General features: G+C 41.6%; 1 protein-coding gene and 1 long non-coding RNA gene across 3 annotated transcripts in view; one reads left to right on the top strand and one right to left on the bottom strand.

Moving 5' to 3' along the window:
• Window positions 1–11,063, bottom strand: part of abcc1 (ATP binding cassette subfamily C member 1 (ABCC1 blood group)) — a 109,574-nt gene extending 98,511 nt beyond the window's left edge. For both annotated transcript variants that reach the window (XR_013487967.1, XM_033644634.2), the window contains exon 1: window positions 10,902–11,063. Coding sequence is in view for 1 of the 2 variants with exons in the window: in XM_033644634.2 (XP_033500525.1) it covers window positions 10,902–10,949 (48 nt within the window). In the remaining variant the exon portion in view is untranslated. The remainder of the gene's footprint in view (window positions 1–10,901) is intronic.
• Window positions 11,063–13,119, top strand: LOC117268269 (uncharacterized). The gene is made up of 3 exons (XR_013487970.1): window positions 11,063–11,556; window positions 12,165–12,276; window positions 12,380–13,119. It is a non-coding gene; the product is annotated as an uncharacterized LOC117268269 (long non-coding RNA).
• Window positions 13,120–24,731: the final 11,612 nt, after the last annotated feature.

Here is a 24,731-nt window from a genome sequence, read left to right on the forward strand (position 1 = left end):
AGAGTAATATTGCTTGATCAAACCTTTTCTAACATGACTGACAACAAAATAAGTGAATATGTATAATAGGCGCTTGGATTGGATCGGTATCGGCCAAAACTCAAGGCTGTAATATCGGTATCGGATCGGAAGTGAAAAAGCTGGATCGGGACATCCCTAGTTACTGTAAATAATACAGTACTTTATTTGTAATACTAGAAAAAAAAATACTATAAAGACAAGTTTACATAAATATTTCTGCTGTTTCAATTAAAAAAAATACAGTATTTGTATTTTCAAATTTGGCTGTGATTTTTTTTTTCTTTTATTAAAAGCCTCCTTCAAACAGTAGCCTGCCCCTATTTGTCGCCTGGTCCCAAATTATTTTTTTGTTAATAGTGGCCCCGGCTACTATTTGAGGAAATACTGTATGTATGTAACATACAGTCACTGGCCACTTTGTGTACACCTGTCTAATCTAATGCAATCCAGTAGAACGACTATACCATGATTTTCTTCCCCGAAGCGTATACATTTTCGGTTATTGTTGACATCGTCTAGGAAGCGGTGGTTCTACTTTGTTTATTATTGAGGTCATAGTGAATGGTAGTGGTGTACTGGGGTGGCCTCCTAATTTTGTCTAATTGAGGGGGACAAATATTAGGAACACTTTTAAATATATTGCACTCCAGTAAACCAACACCACCCACTACGACCTCAATAATAAAGTAGAATAATCATCTTTCTGACAAAAGCTGAAAAAGTAAAAGCTTTGTAAATGTACAATGTGTGGCAGAGCTGTTATACGGGATTGTATTAGATTGCACAGGTGTACCTAATAAAGTGGCCTGTAAGCCCCACATTTACACCACCAATCCATGCCTGCTCTGGATCTCCCCGCAGCCCCTGGTTGCTCGGCAGCCTCAGCCCCTGAGACCATGCTGATCAAAAGTTATTAAAAGCTTTTCTCTATGTCAAGGGGTGTGGCGGCTATGACGCCGCCCTCGCCACCAAATCAGTTTTGATGGCTTCAGCGACCTCATATCCTCACGAAATTGATACACAGGTCAAGAATGGCGAGCTCTTACATCTGATAGGGCTGTTGCCCATGGGGGGGACAAAATGCCTCTATAGTGTCCCATTGAAATTTTCAAAAACCCCTCCCCATAGGGTTTTTTTTGGAGTAGGAACATGAAAATTGGTACACATGTGTATGTTGTCCAGACGCACATAAAAGTCTCTGGCACCAATGGTCTACTCCAAACAAGAAGTCGGCCATTTTGATTTTGACTTGTCATTTTGGCGTGATTTCCACATGTTGTTTTTTTAACAAACTAGTCCTAGGGATTTCATCCAATCGACTTCAAATTTTTTACAGATCATCCACAGACCATGCTGATCAAAAGTTGTTAAAAGCTTTTCTCTATGTCAAGGGGTGTGGCGGCTATGACGCCGCCCTTGCCACCAAATCAGTTTTGATGGCTTCAGCGACCTCATATCCTCACGAAATTGATACACAGGTCAAGAATGGCGAGCTCTTACATCTGATAGGGCTGTTGCCCATGGGGGGGACAAAATGCCTCTATAGTGTCCCATTGAAATTTTCAAAAACCCCTCCCCATAGGGTTTTTTTTGGAGTAGGAACATGAAAATTGGTACACATGTGTATGTTGTCCAGACGCACATAAAAGTCTCTGGCACCAATGGTCTACTCCAAACAAGAAGTCGGCCATTTTGATTTTGACTTGTCATTTTGGCGTGATTTCCACATGTTGTATTTTAACAAACTAGTCCTAGGGATTTCATCCAATCGACTTCAAATTTTTTATAGATCATCCAGAGACCATGCTGATCAAAAGTTGTTAAAAGCTTTTCTCTATGTCAAGGGGCGTGGCTGCTATGGCGCCTCCCTCACCACCAAATACGTTTGGCTTTTTGATGGCTTCAGCGACCTCATATCCTCATGAAAATTGATACACAGGTCAAGAATGGCGAGCTCTTGCATCTGATAGGGGCGTTGCCCATGGGGGGGACAAAATGCCTCTATAGCACCCCCTTGCAGTTTTCAAAAACCCCTCCCCATAGGGGTTTTTTTGGAGTTAGAACATGAAAATTGGTACACGTGTATGTTGTCCAGACGCACATAAAAGTCTCTGGCACCAATGGTCTACTCCAAACAGGAAGTCGGCTATTTTGATTTTGACTTGTCATTTTGGCGTCATTTCCACATGTTGTATTTTAACAAACTAGTCCTAGGGATTTCATCTAATCGACTTCAATTTTTTTTACAGATCATCCAGAGACCATGCTAATCAAAAGTTGTGCTCTGCATGTCTGTAGGTCAAAAGGTGTGACTGCTATGGCACTGCCATTTTTGATCCATCGCCATGCATATTCAAGCAGCTCTCTCTCCAACATAGTTCATTCAAACTGCTTCAAAATTTCTGTACATGATAAGAGCCCCGCCCTCAACGCCTCCATATGCTCGTAGGCAATCTTGCTCATGGCGCCCCCTTGTGGAAACAGGAAATGCCATCTTTTACACTGACAAACACCAACCTCAAGCTCCTGACCTGATTAACTACATTTTGTGGCCACATGACGATCAAGTTGATGAATCTCCACAGTGACATACGTGTCCTGTCATGTTGCAGACTGCCGCGGCCATAGTGGAGACATTTCATCCTTCGCCACGGAACATCAACTTGGTATAAATCCTTCATGCACTGTCCGATTTGCTCGAAATTTCACATGTGTGATGAGGGTCCATCCGTGAACACACCTGGCCACATCTGGTTACACTCGTAGCGCTACCTAGTGGATGAACGAAACATTGCGTTTTTTCGCTCCTGCCAGGTTTTTTCTCCCTTCTCGCTTTGCGCCACAGCCCCCAACTGCCTCAGGCCCCCACGGTTGCATGGGGGAGCGAGGGCCCGATCACAGCTGCTTGCAGCTTTAATTATTATTATTATTCCGACATTTCGTGTCCCAATTTCGCCCCTTTCCCAAATTTCAAAATGCTTCTAACTCTCCGCATTCGTCCAGCCGGAGCCAAAATTCGATATGTTTGGGTGGTTGCACATGGTCACCAGTAGGTAGCGCTATAATCAAGGAAAGTGCGTTTTGGGTCATCACTCCCATATACTTTGTGGCACATTCAAAAACCTTATATCCACGAGTTCAGTGAATTGTGCTGAATCTCCTGGTATAGGCCACGCCCATTTCTGCCTACCGTTTTTTTCCGCAAATTCGCAAAATGTCACAAACCTACTTTTTCGAACTCCTCCCAGGCAATTTCACCGATTGGCATGAAACTTTGCACACAGCATCTGTGGACTCTTCTGACAAAAAGTAAAAGAATTCTGATATTCCAAAGAATACTGAAGTTATTAAATAGCAACTTCCTGCAGATTTGGTACAAAACAGGAAGTGTTGCATATCTCCACATTAGTGTATCCGAATGACATGAAACTCAGTTTACTACTTCCCCATGAGCCCCTGAGGCTCTGTGCAAAATGTAAGGCGATGACCACCAGGTGGCGCTCTTTAAATTGAAGTATTTTATATCTCAACATCGGTTGGGCGGATTAACACGAAACTTGGTATAATTATTGTCAATGCCCTCCTGAGGATATCTGACAAAGGACTTACCGATCCGCCACTAGGTGGCGCTCTGGTGGCCATCTAATTTAATATTTGGCACTGTGCCAACACCATAACACTCATGGAAATAAAATTGATAGGGGTGGTATAGACTGGCCCCTGTACCTCACACACCAAAAATGACCAGCAGGTGGCGCTATTTTCAATGCAAAAACGATTTTGGCTAATAACTCCCACATAATATGTCGCACATTGTTAAACCTTCAATTTACGTGTTCTCTGAATTCAGCTGAATTGTGTGGTGTAAGCCACGCCTACTTTCACGGTAACTTTCCATTCGCTAAATCGTGAAAAATGAAAAATGTACTTTTTCGAACTCCTCCTAGATGATTTGACCGATTTGCACCAAACTTTGCATGTAGCATCTGCGGACCCTTCTGACAAAAAGTTATCAAAAGAATTTTGATAGTCCAAACAACCTCTTCTTATCCCTCATACTTTGAACTAGAAACACCATGTCAACTTTTAAAGAGTCAGAAGACCTTCAACTATTGGGCATGTATTCAGCTTCTACTTTTTGGAAAAATACATACGTGGGTTGGGTGCCTACCTGTATACTGGAAATGTAAGTAAGAGATAACGTTTATTTTATTTATTACAGCTGACAAGACATCTAGATGCACGCACCCCGACGGCAGCATGCCCCGACGCGCGTGGACTGCGAGGGCCCGTTCATCGCTGCTTGCAGCTTTAATTAGGGCCCTCGCTTGCAGCTTTAATTAGGGCCCTCACACCTTGTGGTGCGAGGACCCTATTGAAATGCAAGGATTTTTTATTATTATTAGGGCCCGAGCACCGACCAAGGCCAGGCGAAGGCCCTTTTGAAACTGAAAGAAGTATTATTATTATTATTATTATTATTATTACTATTATTTTTCATGCAAATGAATTGCCTTTTTGGGAGGCTTAACATACCCGAAAATTCATGAAACTTTGCAGATATATCAGAACTGGTGAAAAATTTTATATTTTAAGGGTCTCGTGCATGGGTTCCAAAAAATGGCTCCGGAGCGCCCCCTACAAAAATTTGAGGAAACAGCTCCTGAAGCTAGTTTAACCTAACAATTCATTTGGAGGAAGAAGAATAGTAATAATAACAATTAAAGCTGCAAGCAGCGATAAACGGGCCCTCGCACCTTTACGCAACTCGGGGGGGCTGGCAGGAAGCCTCCTGGCATGTTGGTTCATTTCTGTCAAAGTTAGACAGCGCATGCATGTGTGACTTTGCATATCCTTGAAACAGTGCAGGAATGACATATTTCACATTTTGTATCACTTCCTCTTTCCACTAGAGGGAGCTGGAGAATGCACTAATCATACATCATGTTTTTATACATCAAATATACACCACAGCATGTAACTTTCAGATAAATCGAAAGATAAGTGTTTGATGAGACCTACTTCCTGTTGCCACTAGGTGGCACTATGAGTATCAGGAAATATGGCAATGAAAAGGTGTTCAGGGCGGGACTAATATGAATCATGTGAAGTTTGGTGGACACTGGACCATTTATGCCAAAGCTACAGCAATTTAGTTTTTCATGGCGAGACCTCAAGATTCAACGCTCGGCAGCGGGGGCGTCATTCAACATTGGGCAAATCCTATAACTTTTGGTCACAACATAGTCACGCTTACATACACCAAGTTTGGAGCAAATCTGATTAAATTTGTAGGACAAGTTCGTTAATTTACAAGCCCTGGAAATGGGCAAAAACGCACAAAAGTGGCACAAGTAAATTCAAAATAGCAGACTTCCTGTTGGGTTTGGAGCATGGCTCCGAGAGGCTTTTTTGTACGTGATAGAGTGTTACACCCCATTTCCAGGGGTCATAAATGAACGAACTAGTCCTAGAGATTTCATCCGATCGACTTCAAACCTTGATCTGTCCCATCCCAAGACCTTGAAAATGAAAAGTTATCAAAAGCTTGAGTTTTCGTCAATGCGTGTGACCGTGGGATGGCGTCAAAGCTACGGGTCTCGCCACTAAACAGGAAGTAGTTTATAACTCCAGCATACATGGTCCAATCTTGCCCAGACTTCACAGGATTGATGCCAGTCCCGTCCTGAAGCATCTACATGTCAATAATTAGAGATAAATATAGCGCCCCCTACTGGCAACAGGAAATGTCATGTTTTAGACTTTAATATACACTGCCTGGCCAAAAAAAAAGTCACCACCTGGATTTAACTAAGCAAATAGGTACAAGCCTCCTATTGGATAATTACTGCATGGGCGATTATCTTTCAGCTGGCAACAAGTTATTTAACCCCAACTGGTGCAATGAGTTGCTTCTCATTTCCTAAACAACCATGTCGAAAGACACATCCCGTGGTCGTGGAAAAGATGTTAGTCTGTTTGAGAAGGGTCAAATCATTGGCATGCATCAAGCAGAGAAAACATCTAAGGAGATTGCAGAAACTACTAAAATTGGGTTAAGAACTGTCCAACGCATTATTAAAAACTGGAAGGATAGTGGGGACCCATCGTCTTCGAGGAAGAAATGTGGCCGGAAAAAAATCCTCAATGATCGTGATCGGCGATCACTTAAACGTTTGGTGAGATCAAATTGAAGAAAAACAACAGTAGAACTCAGGGCTATGTTTAATAGTGAAAGTAAGAGCATTTCCACACGCACAATGCAAAGGGAACTCAACGGATTGGGACTGAACAGCTGTGTAGCCTTAAGAAAACCACTAATCAGTGAGGCTAACCGGAAAAAAAGGCTTCAATTTGCTAGGGAGCATAAAGATTGGACTCTGGAGCAATGGAAGAAGGTCATGTGGTCTGATGAGTCCAGATTTACCCTGTTCCAGAGTGATGGGCGCATCAGGGTAAGAAGAGAGGCAGATGAAGTGATGCACCCATCATGCCTAGTGCCTACTGTACAAGCCTGTGGGGGCAGTGTTATGATCTGGGGTTGCTGCAGTTGGTCAGGTCTAGGTTCAGCAACAGTATGTGCTCAAAGAATGAGGTCAGCTGACTACCTGAATATACTGAATGACCAGGTTATTCCATCAATGGATTTTTTCTTCCCTGATGGCACGGGCATATTCCAAGATGACAATGCCAGGATTCATCGGGCTCAAATTGTGAAAGACTGGTTGAGGGAGCATGAGACATCATTTTCACACATGGATTGGCCACCACAGAGTCCAGACCTTAACCCCATTGAGAATCTTTGGGATGTGCTGGAGAAGGCTTTGCGCAGCGGTCAGACTCTACCATCATCAATGCAAGATTTTGGTGAAAAATTAATGCAACACTGGATGGAAATAAATCTTGTGACATTGCAGAAGCTTATCGAAACAATGCCACAGCGAATGTGTGCTGTAATCAAAGCTAAAGGCGGTCCAACGAAATATTAGAGTGTATGACCTTTTTTTTTGGTGGTGACTTTTTTTTTGGCCAGGCAGTGTACATCTCCTACAGAATTGACCAGATCCATCTCAAACTTGGTGAAAAAAGTCATAAGACGATGATGCTTTATTGTGGAAACTGTAAGTTTTCGTCGAAGGGCGTGGCCATGGCCTGGCAGCGAACTTTAATGTTTTGCCATGATGATAAATGGTGCTGTAACTTGACTCCACGTGGGAATATCTTGCCAAAACTTCACACATATGATGACAGTCCAGCCCTGAACACATCTACAGAGGAATTTTGAATCACCGTAGCGTACCCATAGCTCCACCTACTGGCAACAGAAAGCTACTTTATACATTCTTTGATGTCCCTCTTCTAGCAGGTTAATCAGACCCACCTCAAACTTGCTGGTCTAAGTCCTTAGACCTTGATGATACTTAGAAATGAAGCTTTTGAGTTTTCATCAAAGGCTGTCACCGTGGCGCCGCCCTGTTCGCCATCAAACACGATGTTGTTTTGAAGGGACAAGGGATGTTTGAAAACTCACCAAATGTGGCATACACATCACAGGTCGCAAGTCCTGTTGTCTGATGTGATTTTTGTGCTTTGATGCACCAAGATGGCTCAACAGCGCCCCCTAGAATATTTCAATTAAGCAGCCCCCAAAGCTGGTTTGACTTGCCTGTATGAAACTTGGTAGGCACCTGTAACACTCTATCACGTACAAAAAAGCCTCTTGGAGCCATGCTCCAAACCCAATAGGAAGTCCACTGTTTTGAATTTACTCGTGCCACTTTTGTGCATTTTTGCCCATTTCCAGGGCTTGTAAATTAACAAACTTGTCCTACAGATTTAATCAGATTGGCTCCAAACTTGGTGTATGTAAGCGTGACTGTGTTGTGACCAAAAGTTATCACAGGATTTGCCCAATGTTGAATGGCGCGCCCGCTGCCGAGTGTTGAATCTTGAGGTCTCGCCGTGAAAAACGAAATTGCTGTAGCTTTGGCATAAATAGTCCAATCTCCACCAAACTTCATATGATTCATATTAGTCCCGCCCTGAACACATTTTCATTACCATATTTCCTGATAATCATAGCGCCACCTAGTGTTGAAAGGAAGTCCTTCTTATCAGATATTTAAATTTGGATTAACCTGAAATTTCAATGCTGTGGTCTATATTTGATGTTCACAAACATGACATATCATTAGTGTCTACGTGTGCTGCAGAGGGTTTAATTTTGATGTCTCACCATGAAACAGGAAATTGCTATAACTTTGGAGTAAATGGTCCGATCTCCATCAAACTTCAGATGATTCATATTAGTCCTTCCCTGAAAACACTTATATGACCGTATTTCCTGATACTCATATACCACCTTGTGGCGACGGGAAGTATGCTTCATTAAACACTTATCTTTTGATTTATCTGAAAGTTAAATGCTGTGGTGTATATTTGATGTATAAAAACATGATCTAAAATAGTGTGCTCTCTAACTCCCTCTAGTGGAAAGAGGAAGTGATACAAAATGTGAAATATGTCATTCCAGCACTGTATCAAGGATATGCCAAGTCACTCCGGCATGCGATGTCTAACTTTGACAGAAATGATCCGACGCATCAGAAAGCGTCCTGTCAGCCCCCCCCCCGAGTTGCGTGAAGGTGCAAGGGCCCATTCATCGCTGCTTGCAGCTTTAATTCAATCTGATATTTTAAAATCATTTTGGCTTCATGTTTGCAACTACTTTTCCCTCTCATCTAAGTTCGAGTGACAGCTACGTTTACGTGGTAACGTTATCCTAGCCTTGGCTAACGTTATCCCAGAGCTACAGCTAAATGGTTAGCCTAGCCTACAGCCTAATCTGTTGATTCCTCTCGCACTGCTGCGAAGGCTGCCACCCTCTCCTCCTCCTCCTCCTCCTCCTCTTCTCTCTGGGTAGCCGAGACACACCTCTTCGCCTGGCCGTTCCTGCACCACCTCTAAAGTTACTCCCTCACCCCCTTCCTCTCCCTGGTCTTCCTCCTCTCCCTCTCCCTCTTCCTCATCTCCCTGTGTCCCGTGGAAGAACACTCTGGAAACGCCTATATTATAATCGTACCAACCTATATTTGCCGCACTGTGCCGTGACTATCACATAAAACATGTTATTTTAGCATTACGCTAATGCTTGTGTTACCAAAACAATTAGAAATAAAACACTCCTAACATATATCTCACAGATAACCTATATCTCACTGATAAGCTATAACATATCATAACATGGTTTAGATTCCTAAATAAATATTCACCTCGTCGCTAGATACTCCTGAAAAACTCTACTTGTGTTAATCCGGACACATTTTCCCCACAAATACAATATGTTAACGTTATGAGCACAAGCCTATCACATTTTACATTGTATAAATTAGCCTAGCAACTAGCGATCTTTTCCTCTTCTCATATAAAACCAGGGACAACTGCAACATTTCACAAAGGTAACGGCACACAGTTTGGCTCCATTACAACTCACAAGGTTCACTAGCCATGTTTCCATCAGCCTGTTTAGATGGGCATCTAGAAGTACTGCATCGGAAAATTATGATGGAAACGCCAAAATTAAAATTAAAATCCCCTGATTCATACAAACTAAAATACGCTTGCTTTAGCCGGGTTTTGGTTGATTCGAAAAAATGTTGATTCGCAAAACGGGGGATGGAAACAGTTATGTTCGAATTAAGTCTGATGTAGCGTACCTCTCTCCATGGTGATATCCACACTCCAACTCGGGAAGGCGGTAATGCATTTACAAGCTGGTTGCCAACCACCAAAAAACATAGAAGAAGAATGCGAGACTTGTTTTGTTTCCGGTTCTGCGGAAAACTCACGCAAGTTCGTAGTTTTCACCAAAGTCCATACATTTAATGGAAACACACAGGATTCCCATTTCTTTAAATGCGCATTTCCCAATGATTTCCCAATTCGAATCACTTTTGTATGGAAACATAGCTACTGACAAAACAACTGTCCTGTACTAAAAACGTTTTTTAAACAACATGCTAACGTTATCAGCACAAGCCTATGGCATTTTACATTGTATTAATTAGCCTAGCAGCCAGCAATCTTTCCCTCTTCTCATATGAAACCTGGATAAATCCCGAAGTATAAATCCCTGAAGGATAAGTCACAGACAAGACTTAAAAGGCTATTTTAGTGGAGGCCTTACTGTCTTAAAAATTTTGTTTCTTATCTGTGAACTAAAAGTAAATAAAAGCTCCATTTCCACTGAGGGAAATGGTGTCAGTATACAGCGTCAGACCGGAGGTCTGCATCACTGCGACATGTAGTTATAACTGGGGAAGTGCACGTTGGGCTATGGCGTAGCTGACGCCAGAGTAGGCTCCAAATCGACATGGAGCCTACGCCATAAGCTACGCGTCGATTCATCGGAAAACTATAAATTGCGCGTTAAAATGCTATTTTGTGGAGGCTTTACTATCTTCACAATTTATTGTTTCTTATCTGTGAAATACAAGTAAATACAAGCTTCGTTTCCACTGAGGGAAAAGGTGTCAGAATAACGTTACAGAAACAGTCAGTCTGCATGTAACGTAGTTACAATTCTTGGGGAGGTGCGTGTCAGGCTACCGCGTAATGTTAGGTTACGTAGCTACGGCGTCGATTCAGCGCACAAGTATAAATGAACTTTAAGCTGGTTGACGTAATTCAGCGAAGCCAGGATTCTGTTACGGAGGATAATGTTAGTTGCAAAGTAATATCAGTTGACCTCGGCAGGTAAATGTTACATACCGGGGCAAAGTTAGCTCTACTAGCATGTGTGTTGCCGGTAGCCAATAACAACAAGCGGACAGAGTTAAATGATTAAGGAACAGACATGAAGGTCGTGAAAATAAACTCACCCAGAATGGATCGGAACTGTTCAGACTGCAGAACTTGTTTAACCCCATTCGCCGCAACGCAATGTAAATTCAAGCCCTGACTGCTGGGAATATTTCCTGGGCTCAGCTTTGGTTTTGTAACCTTACTTCAAAGGCAAAGCGGAAGGTTGCTTGCTCCTCTTCTTCTTTGGTAGTTTACAAATATGTATACTGCCACCTGCTGTTGTGCTGTGTATAATGTCACGTTCCTGTCCCGCAGTCTCTTGTGTGATATGGGCACAGTCACTCAGAGGCAATCTGGGGCCCGTTGCACAAAAGTAGGATTCAGACATCCAGGACAAATGACTGAGCTGGGTTCAACGAATCCAAAACAAGAACGTCCAGGCTTAATTGGCTGCACAAAGACCAAGCCAGGATGAGCAGACACGGATTCATCAAACCAGGTGAAACCAATCCTGGATCAGTGCGCGCACGCGGCTTCCTCAAATAGACCCCGCCATCGATCACAGATTCACCGATTCACCATGGCAACGAGAGCAGCATACTTTACCCCGTCGGAAGCAGAAATCCTCATGGAGGCTTACGAAGCGGTAAAGGATCAAATCATAAAGAAAGGCAACACCGCCACAGTAATAAAACAACGAAAGCGTGGCAAAGTTGCAGACGGCCTGAATGCGTAAGTAGTGCACAAATACACACTCACTGCTCCGCTGAAGCCATCACAATTACAATCCAAATAGTTAATTAACATCTCCGAAAACGTAGTTGTACTCTGATTATGAATCAGTTGAAATTGTAACTGAAATTGACTGCAGATGTGAGTGAAATTGTGTAAATGTAACTCCATCAGACTGTATAACTCTTTGATAAATACATGAGCTCACTGACGTAATTGAATTTCCCTTTGGGATAAATAAAGTTCCTCTTATCTTATCTTATCTTACCTTATCTTATGTTTGCTCCTCATGCTCCATGTGTATGCTGATTGATCATAAGAATATATATAGAATATATATATATATATATATATATATATATATATATATATATATGTATGTATATGTATGTATGTGTGTGTGTATATATATATATATATATATATATATATATATATATATATATATACATATATATATATAATCCCCCGATTTTGTGAATAGGAAATCCTTTCACAGCATTAATGTTCAGGTGAACATTACGTTTTGATATTGTCGATTAATGAACACTGTGCATTGCTTGTGATGTGCATTAATTGGTTTAATAGTCTTCATCTTATCATTTCAGATGGTTTGCAATGCTGACTATTTGATCAGCAATGTTGTGGCAAAGTGGCCCGGCCCGGTCCATGACTCCCGAGTCTTTCAGACCTCTGGAATCTATCAGCGCCTATCACAAGGTGAGCCACACAACCTCTGTTAATAACCGCTTTTTACATCATGGCTGTGTCAAGAATGTCACTTTATTTATGAGGTTGTGATGATGAGATTTTGTATTGACAGGTGAATTCTCTGGTGTGTTGCTGGGGGACAGGGGGTATGCCTGCCAGCCTTTTCTCCTCACACCATACATAGACCCTCAGGAAGCACAGCAGGCCTATAATCATGCCCATGCCAGGACAAGGGCCAGGATCGAAATGACCTTTGGCCTCCTGAAGGCACGCTTTCACTGTCTTAACCACTTAAGGGTCAGCCCTTTAAGGGTATGTGACATCACTATGGCCTGTGCTGTCCTCCACAATGTGGCCTGCCTGAGGAAGGAGAGGGCCCGCAGAGTGCCATCACACATGGACTGTGACAATCCTGCCATCTTCCCCGATGACGACAGTGGTCGGCTGGTCAGGGACCAATATGTGTTAAATTATTTTAGTTAACATGCATGCATTAAATTTAAGTTAAATATGTCCTGCAGTGGCAGAGACGCGTGCTGTGAATTTCAGTTAAATATGGCCTGCATTGGCAGAGGAATTTGTGTTTTTTTTATTCAATTTAAATTGATTTGGCCTCTTATGATGTTTGTGCTGTATACTGTGTGTATACAAGCTTGCAGGGAGGCTGCTGCATCCATTCATTTGTCTGTTCATTTGTTGTGTATGGATTTGTCCTGCATTTATTTCAGTGTGCAGACATGCGGGGTGTATCATATACAGACCTTTGAATGTGTATTTATTCTTGTGTTGTATGATATGCTTTGATCCCGTGCTTTCTATCTTGTAGAGTCACTGTGTGACTTCAGTTTTGAAAGGAGCTCATGGTTTACTTGCTTTGATTTATCCTTATTCAATAAAGGAACATCATGTTACTCTTTCATGTGTATTTATATTTATATGGGATGTGTATTTTATATATAGTCTATGGAAAACTGTAAATTATCTAATGATTGCAAAATCATCTAAAATCATCATTTATCTAAAATGATTGCAATTAATGATCACAAATGTTTAAATAATGACAGTGGGTCTGGTTGAATGTGATAACAATGTGCAGTGGGCAGTGGAATAACTATTGGTTTCCGTTTGTGGTGACCGCTGACTGAGATAAGGGATGAGATTAAATAGATCCTGGAACTTAGCCTGGTCTGAAGCAGGCTAGCTCCGCAGAATAAATCTCCATGGTAACTTATGTCATAACATATCCCGCTGTCCACTATCCCGCTTTTGTGCAACCGGATCACGGATAAATTGAGCCAGAATAACCAAGATATCCCAGCTTAATCCCTTATCCTAGTTTTGTGCAATAGGCTCCTGATTGGTTTTTGACCAATGGATTGCATCAAATCTTAAAAATAGGTTGTTCAAAAGGGGGAGAAAAGGTCATTACATCGGATTAGATACATTTTATTAAGTTTTATTATTGTTTTTTTTGGGGGTTTTTTTAAACATAACACATTCTACAAGGGAAAATCAGATACGGAAGACACTGCATGAAAAATTAACAGACAAAAAAACCCCCAATACAATACAAAACAAGCATTAACAAAGAAAAAACACCAATAAAAGATGCAGGAGATGGTTGGGTGGGGGGTGCAAGGGTCACATTCAAAATATTATGTCACACATTGGATTCCGTACGTTCGCTGAAAACAGGCCTTTTATGCAAATTTGTTAATGGTACTAAATCTGAGTTTTCTGCAAGCTTTGCAGGAGTTTGACAGAGTAAAAATATATCACCATTGTTGTCTGCTCTATTTATCAATGACTCAGAGGACTACCTACTATGATTGTGAGCCCATTAACTTTAATGACACCAAGATAGATTGTTATATCCAGCTCATGGTACTGATGTACACAAATTGTACAATTATTATGTCTACAACAAAAGAAGCTTTACAGAAAGCAATAAATCATATGTGTGATTTCTGTGAGAAGTGGAAGTTAAAGGTTAAAAGTGATACAACTTAAGTCACAGCTTTTGGTAACAGAAAAGCTGACATTATCAAATTGAAGTTTGTGTGCAATGGAGAAAATTTAGAGATTGTTCAGTGCTTTCACTATCTCAGGGTCATTGTAATGTATAATGGTTCATTTAAGAATGCCATCAAGGAGCTGCATAAAAAAGCTTCTCATGCAATGTTTGCCATTTTCATCACATCTCACATCTCAGATTTCTAAAATATACCCTAAAAGTTAAAATAACAGCCTGCAATAATATGGTCTATGGGGAGTTAGGAAGATATCCACTCTGTATTACAGTTAAAAAGAGATTGGCTACTGAGGAAGGCCGATAGAGGGTAAAGAAACCAACTCAGTCTAATAATGTACAACTGTTTGCGCTGCCTGCCTAATACGGATGTAAATGTGTCATCATTGGTCTTGCAGGTTAAGCAGATACTGGGCAAATGTGGCTTGTCTTACCTCTGGCTCACACAAATGTGTAACAACATCAACTGGTTAAAACTAACTGTTGAACAGAGGCTGAGAGCTCAGTTCATGCAAAAGAAGCAAAATGAGCTCAGAAGTATGACATCACGTGATATATGATTTTAAACCGGAGAAGTATCTGTTGCATGCAAACCAAAAGTACAGACAGGCTATTTGTAATTTTAGAGTAAACCGCAGCATAATTCCTAAAGTCAGTGGAAGATATGATGGGCTGGATAGAAACAAGAGGATCGACAGACTCTGTGATGACAATGGTGTGGGAGATGAGTATCATATATTGTTTGGATGTAAGCTTAATGACTTACAAAATATTATCTAAACTGCCTATCTATTTTGAATTAATTTTGTTATACAATCAGATAAACCAAAAATTATTTGTAAACTAGGTGCTTTTTTGAAATTGTCCTTCCTTTGTTTAAGTAACATTTGTTGTACTTAAGCCATGCCATGTGCCATTGTTCTGTTAATACCTATTGTATGTAATGTTTGTGTTTAATAGCATACAGACAGTGTCCTAGTGGTAGCAAGTAAAGGTGTTCCTTCAGCCAAGGGTCCCTAGTGAAGCAGGCTGTTTTACACTGCTTCCAATCTAGAGGAATTTGTTTTTTAGTAGATAAGCCACCCAACGTCCAAAGGCAGTTGACAATGACCCCAACATCACTGTCCAATTTCAGGCCCAGCAAGCATGCTTGGTGCACACTTGGAAATTAACATTGAACCAGTTTCAGTTTTAATCTTCAGTTTGTGTTGCTCAATACTTTTTAGTAGGATCCAAAAGAATTATCCTGATGCCAGCAGAGCTGGGGCAGGATTTATGCAACAAAATGTAATAAAACTTTTAAATTCGTCAGGGCCATTAACATAGACAGTGCAGGCACGGGGGCCTTGTGAGTAATTCAGATTGCCACCTTATACACCTGTGTTTAAAGAAAAACTCATTAAATTAAGTAAAGAAAGTTCGCTCCTTGGTATAACTCTCAAACCCGTAAGTTAAAACAAATATCGCGAAAATTTGAAAGGAATTGGCGATTAACCAAACTGGAAGAATCTCGTTTAATCTGGACAGACAGTCTCAAAACCTATAAGAAAAACCACTATTCAATGCAACTATCTGCAATCAACATATAAATGTATCTCTATATCGACTGTCCCGTCACATCTGATGTCAGATCAAAGGGGATTGGCACCGTTTGGTACGTTTGGCACACGCAATGGAATCCCAACCTGAACTGATTAACACAGCTGCAAACTAATGAGTTCACATCCCTCTCAGCCAACCACAAACAGCCACAGCATCAGATAGGTAGTATATATTCAGCATCTGTCATCTTAGAAAAGTCAAAAGAAAAGAAACAGAGTGAGACTGCAAGAGAGAAAAAGAGAGTGCACGTGCGCATGAGAGAAACGCAACATTGATTTACAATTGTGGTGACCTCCTCCCAGGCTACCTTTGCATCATCAGCCCGTGGAGGTCTGCTCCGTATATTCAGATACTGTGAGCTTGGACCTACCGGACCAAAACATAACTTTTCCTCCTGGAAGAAGTTTGGCCGTCTGATACTGCTGCTCTCCTCTGCCATGTAATGGTGAATTCAGTAAACTCTAATTATGCCTTTCGCGCAGCGCATTTAAGGGAGAGGAGAGGGGCTCATTTGATTGGTGTGATGTGTGTAAAACCCACTCCACACCTTCTCTCCTCCCTCTTTCCAACTTGCGCAGGTAGGAGGGATGGAGGTGGGAAAGACGAGTAGCTGCGCCAGCGTGCACGGTGTGCCAAACTTGCAAAATCCGCCTGCCACACCCAGTTGGCGAAGCGCAGGTGCGCTGCACCTCTGCCTCGCCCGGTCTGCGAAACTAGAGGCCCTTATCTCTCATATTTATATTGGCTGACATGCTGACGTATTGCGGTAAGCGAGTTGTGTCATTTCCGGTGTTTCTGTGACAGCGTCTCTGTACTGCTCTGGTGAATTCTACTAGCCTGCTTTCTGCTTTCTCACTTCAGTTGCTTTAACGTCTACCCAAAGTCTTAACCCACACTAGTTCTGTTTAAGCACTTATAGCTCTCTTCCTTTCTACGACTTTCTCGCTAATCTCTTAGCTGTTGTTTGCACGTTACTAGCCTTGGTAGCTACATTAGCTTTACAGCTAGCAATGGCTTCTCCCTCTGCTCTTTCTTGCTCGGTGTGCCAAATGTTCAGTTATGCCTCTGCCTCCTTTAGCGACAGTGGTAATTGTAACAAGTGTAGCTTATTTGCTGCGTTGGAGGCGAGGCTTAGTGAATTAGAAGCGCGGCTCCGCACCATGGAAAACCATTCAGTAGCTGCGGTAGTTAGCCAGCCCCCTGTAGCCGGTGCGGAGCCACATAGCATAGCCTTAGCCTCTGCTAGCTGTCCTCCGGTAACTCCCGTTCAGCCGGGAGGTTGGGTTACGGTTCGCCAGAGGCACAGCTCCAAGCCGAAGCCCACGGCTCACCACCAGCCTGTTCACATTTCCAACCGCTTTTCCCCACTCAGCGACACACCCGCTGAGGATAAAACTCTGGTTATTGGCAGCTCTATTCTGAGAAACGTGGAGTTAGCAACACCAGCGGCCATAGTCAAATGTATCCCTGGGGCCAGAGCGGGCGACATTGAATCAAATTTAAAACTGCTGGCTAAAGCTAAACGTAGATTCAGTAAGATTGTTATTCACGTCGGTGGCAATGACACCCGGTTACGCCAATTGGAGGTCACTAAAATTAACATTGCCTCTGTGTGTGAATATGCAAAAAACGATGTCGGCTCCGTAGTTTTCTCTGGACCCCTCCCAAATCTGACCACTAATGACAAGTTTAGCCGCATGTCATCATTTAATCGCTGGCTGTCCAGGTGGTGTCCAGCAAATGATGTGGGTTTCGTTAATAATTGGCAAACTTTCTGGGGAAAACCTGGTCTTATTAGGAGAGACGGCATTCATCCCACTTTGGATGGAGCTGCTCTCATTTCTAGGAACCTGGCAAATTTTATTAGTAATTTAAATCCCTGCAAACCCAGAGTTGAGACCAGGACTCAGAGTTGCAGTCCTATACGCCTCTCTGAGCTTCTAGTTCAGTAACCCAGCCATAGTTTTCATAGTTTTATACAAACGGTGTCTGTCCCTCGACCACCTAAATTATTTAAATCTAAAATTAAACAAAGAGGAGTTGTGCATAACAACCTCATAAAAATTAAAACCTCTTCTGTGACAGAAAGACAAAACAGGAGAATTAAATGCGGACTGTTAAATATCAGGTCTTTATCATCTAAAGCAGTGTTAGTAAACAAATTAATATCAGATAATCATATTGATTTATTCAGTCTCACTGAAACCTGGCTGTGTCAAGATGAATATGTTAGTCTAAATGAATCCACTCCTCCCAGTCATAATAATACCCACATTCCTCGAGGCAGCGGCCGAGGAGGGGGAGTTGCAGCCATTTTTAACTCTAGTCTGTTAATCAGCCCTAAACCTAAACTAGATTATAATTCATTTGAAAGCCTCGTTCTTAGTCTTTTACATCCGACCTGGAAAACCTCACAGCCACTTTTATTTGTTATAGTGTACCGTGCTCCTGGCCCGTATTCTGAATTTGTTTCTGAATTCTCGAGTTTTTATCCAGTCTAATTCTTAAATCAGATAAAGTTAATATTGTAGGCGATTTTAACATACATGTCGATGTTGATAATGACTCCCTGGCTATCGCGTTTATCTCACTATTAGACTCCATTGGCTTCAGTCAGGGTGTACATGAACCCACTCACTGTTTTAACCATACCCTCAATCTAGTTCTGACGCATGGAATTGAAATTGATAACCTAACAGTCTTTCCACAGAATCCCTCGCTATCGGATCATTATTTGATTACTTTTGATTTCTTTTTACTCGATTACACGCCACTCAGCAACAGTTACTATATTAGATGTTTATCAGATAGTGCTGTCACAAAATTTAAGGAAATGATTACTCCGTCGTTAAATTCAATACCAAGTCCTTCAGTAACAGATGTTTCCCGTACCGACTTTAACCTCTCCCGAATTGATCATTTTGTTGATAGTGCCGTAGGCTCGCTGCGAACAACACTTGACTCTGTAGCTCCTCTTAAAAAGAAGTTAACAAAGCTGAGAAAGTTCGCTCCTTGGTATAACTCTCAAACCCGTAAGTTAAAACAAATATCGCGAAAGTTTGAAAGGAACTGGCGATTAACCAAACTGGAAGAATCTCGTTTAATCTGGGCAGACAGTCTCAAAACTTATAAGAGGGGCCTCTGTAATGCCAGAGCAAACTATTACTCAGCTTTAATAGAAAAAAACAAGAATAACCCCAGGTTTCTTTTCAGCACTGTAGCCAGGCTGACTGAGAGTCAAAGCTCTATTGAGCCTTGTATTCCTTCAGCCCTTAGCAGTAATGATTTTATGAGCTTTTTTAATGACAAAATTCTAACTATTAGAGGCAAAATTCATGACCTCCTGTCCTCAGATAGTACCTAGCTAACCTCAAACACAGCTGTAAGACCTAATATATATTTAGATTGTTTCTCCCAAATTTTTCTTCAAGAATTGACCGCAGTGATTTCTTCATCTAAATCATCAATGTGTCTCTTAGACCCCATCCCAACTAGGCTACTTAAGGAGGTCTTACCTTTAGTTAACACTCATATATTAGATATGATCAATATATCCTTATTAACAGGCTATGTACCACAGTCTTTTAAGGTAGCTGTAATTAAACCTCTACTAAAAAAGCCCACCCTGGATCCAGAGGTGTTAGCCAACTATAGACCAGTATCTAATCTTCCCTTTATGTCAAAGATCCTTGAGAAAGTAGTCGCAGACCAGCTGTGTGATTTTCTCCATGATAATAATTTATTTGAGGAATTTCAGTCAGGATTTAGAGTGCATCATAGCACTGAGACAGCACTAGTTAAAATTACAAATGACCTTCTGATTGCTTCAGGCAAAGGACTCGTCTCTGTACTTGTTTTATTAGATCTTAGTGCAGCGTTTGACACTATTGACCATCAAATTCTGCTACAGAGACTGGATCACTTAATTGGCCTAAAAGGTTCTGCACTAAGCTGGTTTAAATCTTATTTATCTGATCGTTTTCAGTTTGTTGACATTCATAATGAATCATCCTTATGTACTAAAGTTTGTTTTGGAGTTCCGCAAGTTTCTGTGCTCGGACCAATCCTATTTATTCTATATATGCTTCCTTTAGGCAACATCATTAGAAATCACTCTATAAATTTCCATTGTTATGCGGATGATACACAGTTGTATTTATCGATGAAGCCAGAAGAAAGTAATCAATTAACTAAACTCCATAACTGCCTTAAAGACATAAAAACCTGGATGAGCACTAATTCCCTGATGTTAAATTCAGACAAAACTGAAATTATTGTTCTTGGCCCCAAACAACTCAGAGACTCTTTATCTGATGACATAGTTTCTCTAGATGGCATTGCTCTGGCCTCTACCACTACCATAAGAAACCTCGGAGTAACATTTGATCAAGATTTGTCTCTTAATTCTCATTTAAAACAAACCTCACGGACTGCATTTTTTCATCTGCGTAATATTGCGAAAAATTAGGCCTATCCTGACCCGAAAAGATGCAGAAAAATTGGTCCACGCTTTTGTTACCTCAAGGCTGGATTACTGTAACTCTCTATTATCAGGTAGCTCTAGTAAGTCCTTAAAAACTCTCCAGCTAATTCAGAATGCAGCAGCATGTGTACTAACAGGAACTAAGAAACGAGATCATATTTCTCCTGTTTTAGCTTCTCTGCACTGGCTCCCTGTAAAATCCAGAATTGAATTTAAAATCCTACTGTTAACTTATAAAGCTCTAAACGGTCAAGCTCCGTCATATCTTAGAGAGCTCATAGTGCCTTATTATCCCACCAGAACACTGCGCTTTGAGAACGCAGGGTTACTCGTGGTCCCTAAAGTCTCCAAAAGTAGATCAGGAGCCAGAGCCTTCAGCTATCAGGCTCCTCTCCTGTGGAATCATCTTCCTGTTACGGTCCGGGAGGCAGACACCGTCTCCACATTTAAGACTAGACTTAAGACTTTCCTCTTTGATAAAGCTTATAGTTAGGGCTGGCTCAGGCTTGCCTTGTACCAGCCCCTAGTTAGGCTGACTTAGGCCTAGTCTGCCGGAGCACCCCCTATAATACACCGGGCACCTTCTCTCCTTCTCTCCTCTCTCTCTCTCTCTCTCTCTCTCTCATATCCTATTACTGCATCTTGCTAACTCGGCCATTCTGGATGTCACTAACTCAGCTTCTTCTCCGGAGCCTTTGTGCTCCACTGTCTCTCAGATTAACTCATATCGCAGCGGTGCCTGGATAGCGTGACGTGTGTGGTTGTGCTGCTGCCGTGGCCCTGCCAGATGCCTCCTGCTGCTGCTGCCATCATTAGTCATTGGTCATACTTCTACTGTTATTATACATATATGATTATTGTCACACATGTATACTGCCAGATATTAATATATAATTTCAACATATTGTACCACAGTAGCCAGAATTATAACTATAATACTATTACTTTCATTAATGTTGCTGTAAGCTACTGTCATTACCGTCTGTCCTGTATCTCTCTCTCTCTCTTTCTCTCTCTCTCTCTCTCATTGTGTCATACGGATTACTGTTAATTTATTATGCCGATCTGTTCTGTACGACATCTATTGCACGTCTGTCCGTCCTGGAAGAGGGATCCCTTCTCAGTTGCTCTTCCTGAGGTTTCAACTGTTTTTTTTCCCCCGTTAAAGGGGTTTTTTTGGGGAGTTTTTCCTTATCCGCTGTGAGGGTCCAAAGGACAGAGGGATGTTGTATGCTGTAAAGCCCTGTGAGGCAAATTGTGATTTGTGATATTGGGCTTTGTAAATAAAATTGATTGATTGATTGATTGATATTTGTTTTCTCACCCAGTAACAGCTGAGATTTGTCTACAGAGCCCAATGAGTATCTAATTATGTTTTTCTTCAAACCATGAACACAAGGCCTTAGCACAGGCTGAAAAAGACAAGACAAGATTGTACTTCATTTTCAGAAAGAAATTCTGAAATATGTTTTGTGTCCCAAGACATCAAATGATTCATGTAAATACACATAAATACAAAAATACAAAGCAACACATAAATACAACAATACCTCAAACCATTTAGGCTAATCAACAGCAAAACCATCATAGAAACGTTACAAATCACACATGACGAAAAGTGGATGCACTACAACAAATTAATTATTTTCATTACATTCAGTGTTCAACCCAGGCACACTGAGGCTAGAGGCCATACAGATTTAGTAGGCTGACAGACTGAGGAACAAAAGAGCCTGTGGGACTCTAAATCTTCTGTGTGATGGGGAAAGCTGATATTTTTCAAATGAACTGTGAGAGGGATAGGACATCATATTACCTGCTAAAAACAACATTTTTTTAATATACTTGGAGCTTGAAACCTTGACTCAAGTATTTGACCCGCGGTCGTAGCAGTCTGGCCAGTCTGACTTTAAGCAGTACAGAGAGACAACTTTACCATGCACTGCGTCCATACTGCATAACACTCTGTATTAGAGATGGGAAACTCATAACAGGCTCTGTTTTTTGCTCCAAGTGACCTCAGTCTCCTGAGAAAGTAAGTGCATTGTTGTACTGTGACAGATACTACAAATATAATGTGTGCACTCCATGATAAAGCAGCACCCTCATCAATGCGCAAAATATTAACAGGTGGACACTTGTTCAATCTGTGAGTTATGAATGGTAACTGGTGGAGGATATGAGTTGGTTCTTCTTTGGATTAACAATGAGGAGGGCTGTCAGCATTACACATTAATTGCAATGCAATTAAGGTGAAGTCAAGTGGCTGCAGCGGCTTCCTGCTGCCGCAGAGATGAAAAATAACGACACCACTATGCTTTTAAACCGCCCCTTTCACTTCAAAAAACTCCCAGAGAGCTCAGTTGGCAAGTAAAAAGTAATATGCATCAAGTGTGTCATACAGAATTAAAATATCACCAACGTACTTTAAGTTTGAGCTCCCACCTACGAGCTGAGCACACAGGTGCAGCTAATCAGACTGGTGTCAGTGGGCAACAGCATCACCAAAGTTGGCAAAGCACTATTTTGGAGTGTGTGAATCACCACATTTCAGGAATGATGTATTTTGGGATTTGTTGTGATAACAACAGTACTGTGTGTCACACGACGGCACCATTTGTAGGAAATGCCTAAATACAGGCCTGACCTCGTAACAGCTCTCCAATTAAAGAGTAAAAATTGCTATCAGAAATAATTAATAATTATTAATAATAACTGATAATTATGTTAAATAATGTGATTTAATTTACATTAAATCACCTCATGGGGCACCATTGCCAAGAAGGGAAAAATGACAGCCAGTTAATGATATCAGTCTCATAAAGTTCACCAAATTATCAATTTGGAATTTTGATTAATAATTAAATTAATAACCAGAGTTCTTGATATAGTAGTTGACTATTTATTCATGAACTAACTATATACAAGTGTGTGCGTGTGTGGTTGTGCGTGTGGTTGTGTGTGTGTGTGTGTGTGTGTGTGTGTGCGAGAGAGAGAGAGAGAGAGGGAGAGACAAAGGCGGGTGTGTGAAACAAAGGGTCATTTGGCCAACAAGAGAGAACTACAAGATGGCCGAATCAAAGCTGGCTTCAGATAGGGGAGGTCTTGTCTGACTGTGTGGTCAGGACAAAGATAAAGGAAAAGAAGTGTGACCTTTGAGTTGCCTCTTTGGGTGTAGCTATGTTGAAAGCCAATTTATAAATGAGTCTATGTGAATGCGACTTGTGTTGCAAAGATTAGTGCAGAGGATGTTTAAATCAAATCACATCAAATCAACTTTATTTATATGGCACTTTTCATACGACAATAACACAAAGTGCCTCACAGATGTTAAAAACAACAAAGAACCAAAACAGAAAACAAAAGAGAAAACCCAACCCTCCCACCCCACATAGAGATACGTAAGCATACACATACGCGTACACACACACACACACATGCACACACGCACACTAGCTATCACTAAAGAGACATGGCCGAGCACCAAGACCAGAGGCAAGGAAAAAGCCACCTCTGAGAGGGCCCATGGACCACAGCCACAGGGAGACCAGGAACATCGGTCATCTTCCCATCGGTAGACCAGGAACAACTCTCAGTGTGGTAGGCCCCCATGAGGAAACACTGGAGGTAAAAAGGGGTCCATGTCATTGGTTCGACAGCCCATTGGTTCGACATCCCATTAGTCCAACTGTCCGCGGTGCTGAACAGCTCGCGGCGGGCATATTGTGCGCCGCGACCGGCTTGAGGCGGAGCAGGCTCACGGCTTATGTATTTGTCACTTTCTTTTTCATTTTAACCCACACCATGATCTTTTCCTGACCCTAACCAAGTGGTTTTTGTGCCTAAACCTAACCAGACCTTAACCACAGGGCATCATGATGATTTCGGAACGGACTTAGGAACAATGAGTTTAATATGGTCGGAACAATGGGATGTCGAACCAATGGGCTGTCAAACCAATGGGCAGTTCCCGGTAAAAAGTTAGTTAGTTAGTTAGTTAATAGCTAGGTAAGAATGATCTAAAACAAATATTGCGAGAACAAGCAGCAATCTCATACCGTGCCTGAAATCTCGTGAGAACAAGCAGCAACAGCTGGAAGGCAGAACTGGACAGTAGCCTGAAAAGTTCATTCATTTATGTTATGAAAGATTTATAGAATAATGGCTGACTTTTTGCCAGACTTCGACTTTGTGGAGGAGGAATTTGATTTTGCTGAGTTTGATGGCCGCCCTTATTTATTTGAGCCAGAATACACTGATGAAGAGCTGGGCTGCCCCTGACCAAATTGGGGCCCTAAGCGAAATTTTATTTGGAGGCCCCCATCCCAAATGTATCATAGGTACAAAATG

The sequence above is a fragment of the Epinephelus lanceolatus genome, chromosome 18 (genome assembly GCF_041903045.1).
Source record: "Epinephelus lanceolatus isolate andai-2023 chromosome 18, ASM4190304v1, whole genome shotgun sequence".
NCBI classification, from domain to species: domain Eukaryota; kingdom Metazoa; phylum Chordata; class Actinopteri; order Perciformes; family Serranidae; genus Epinephelus; species Epinephelus lanceolatus.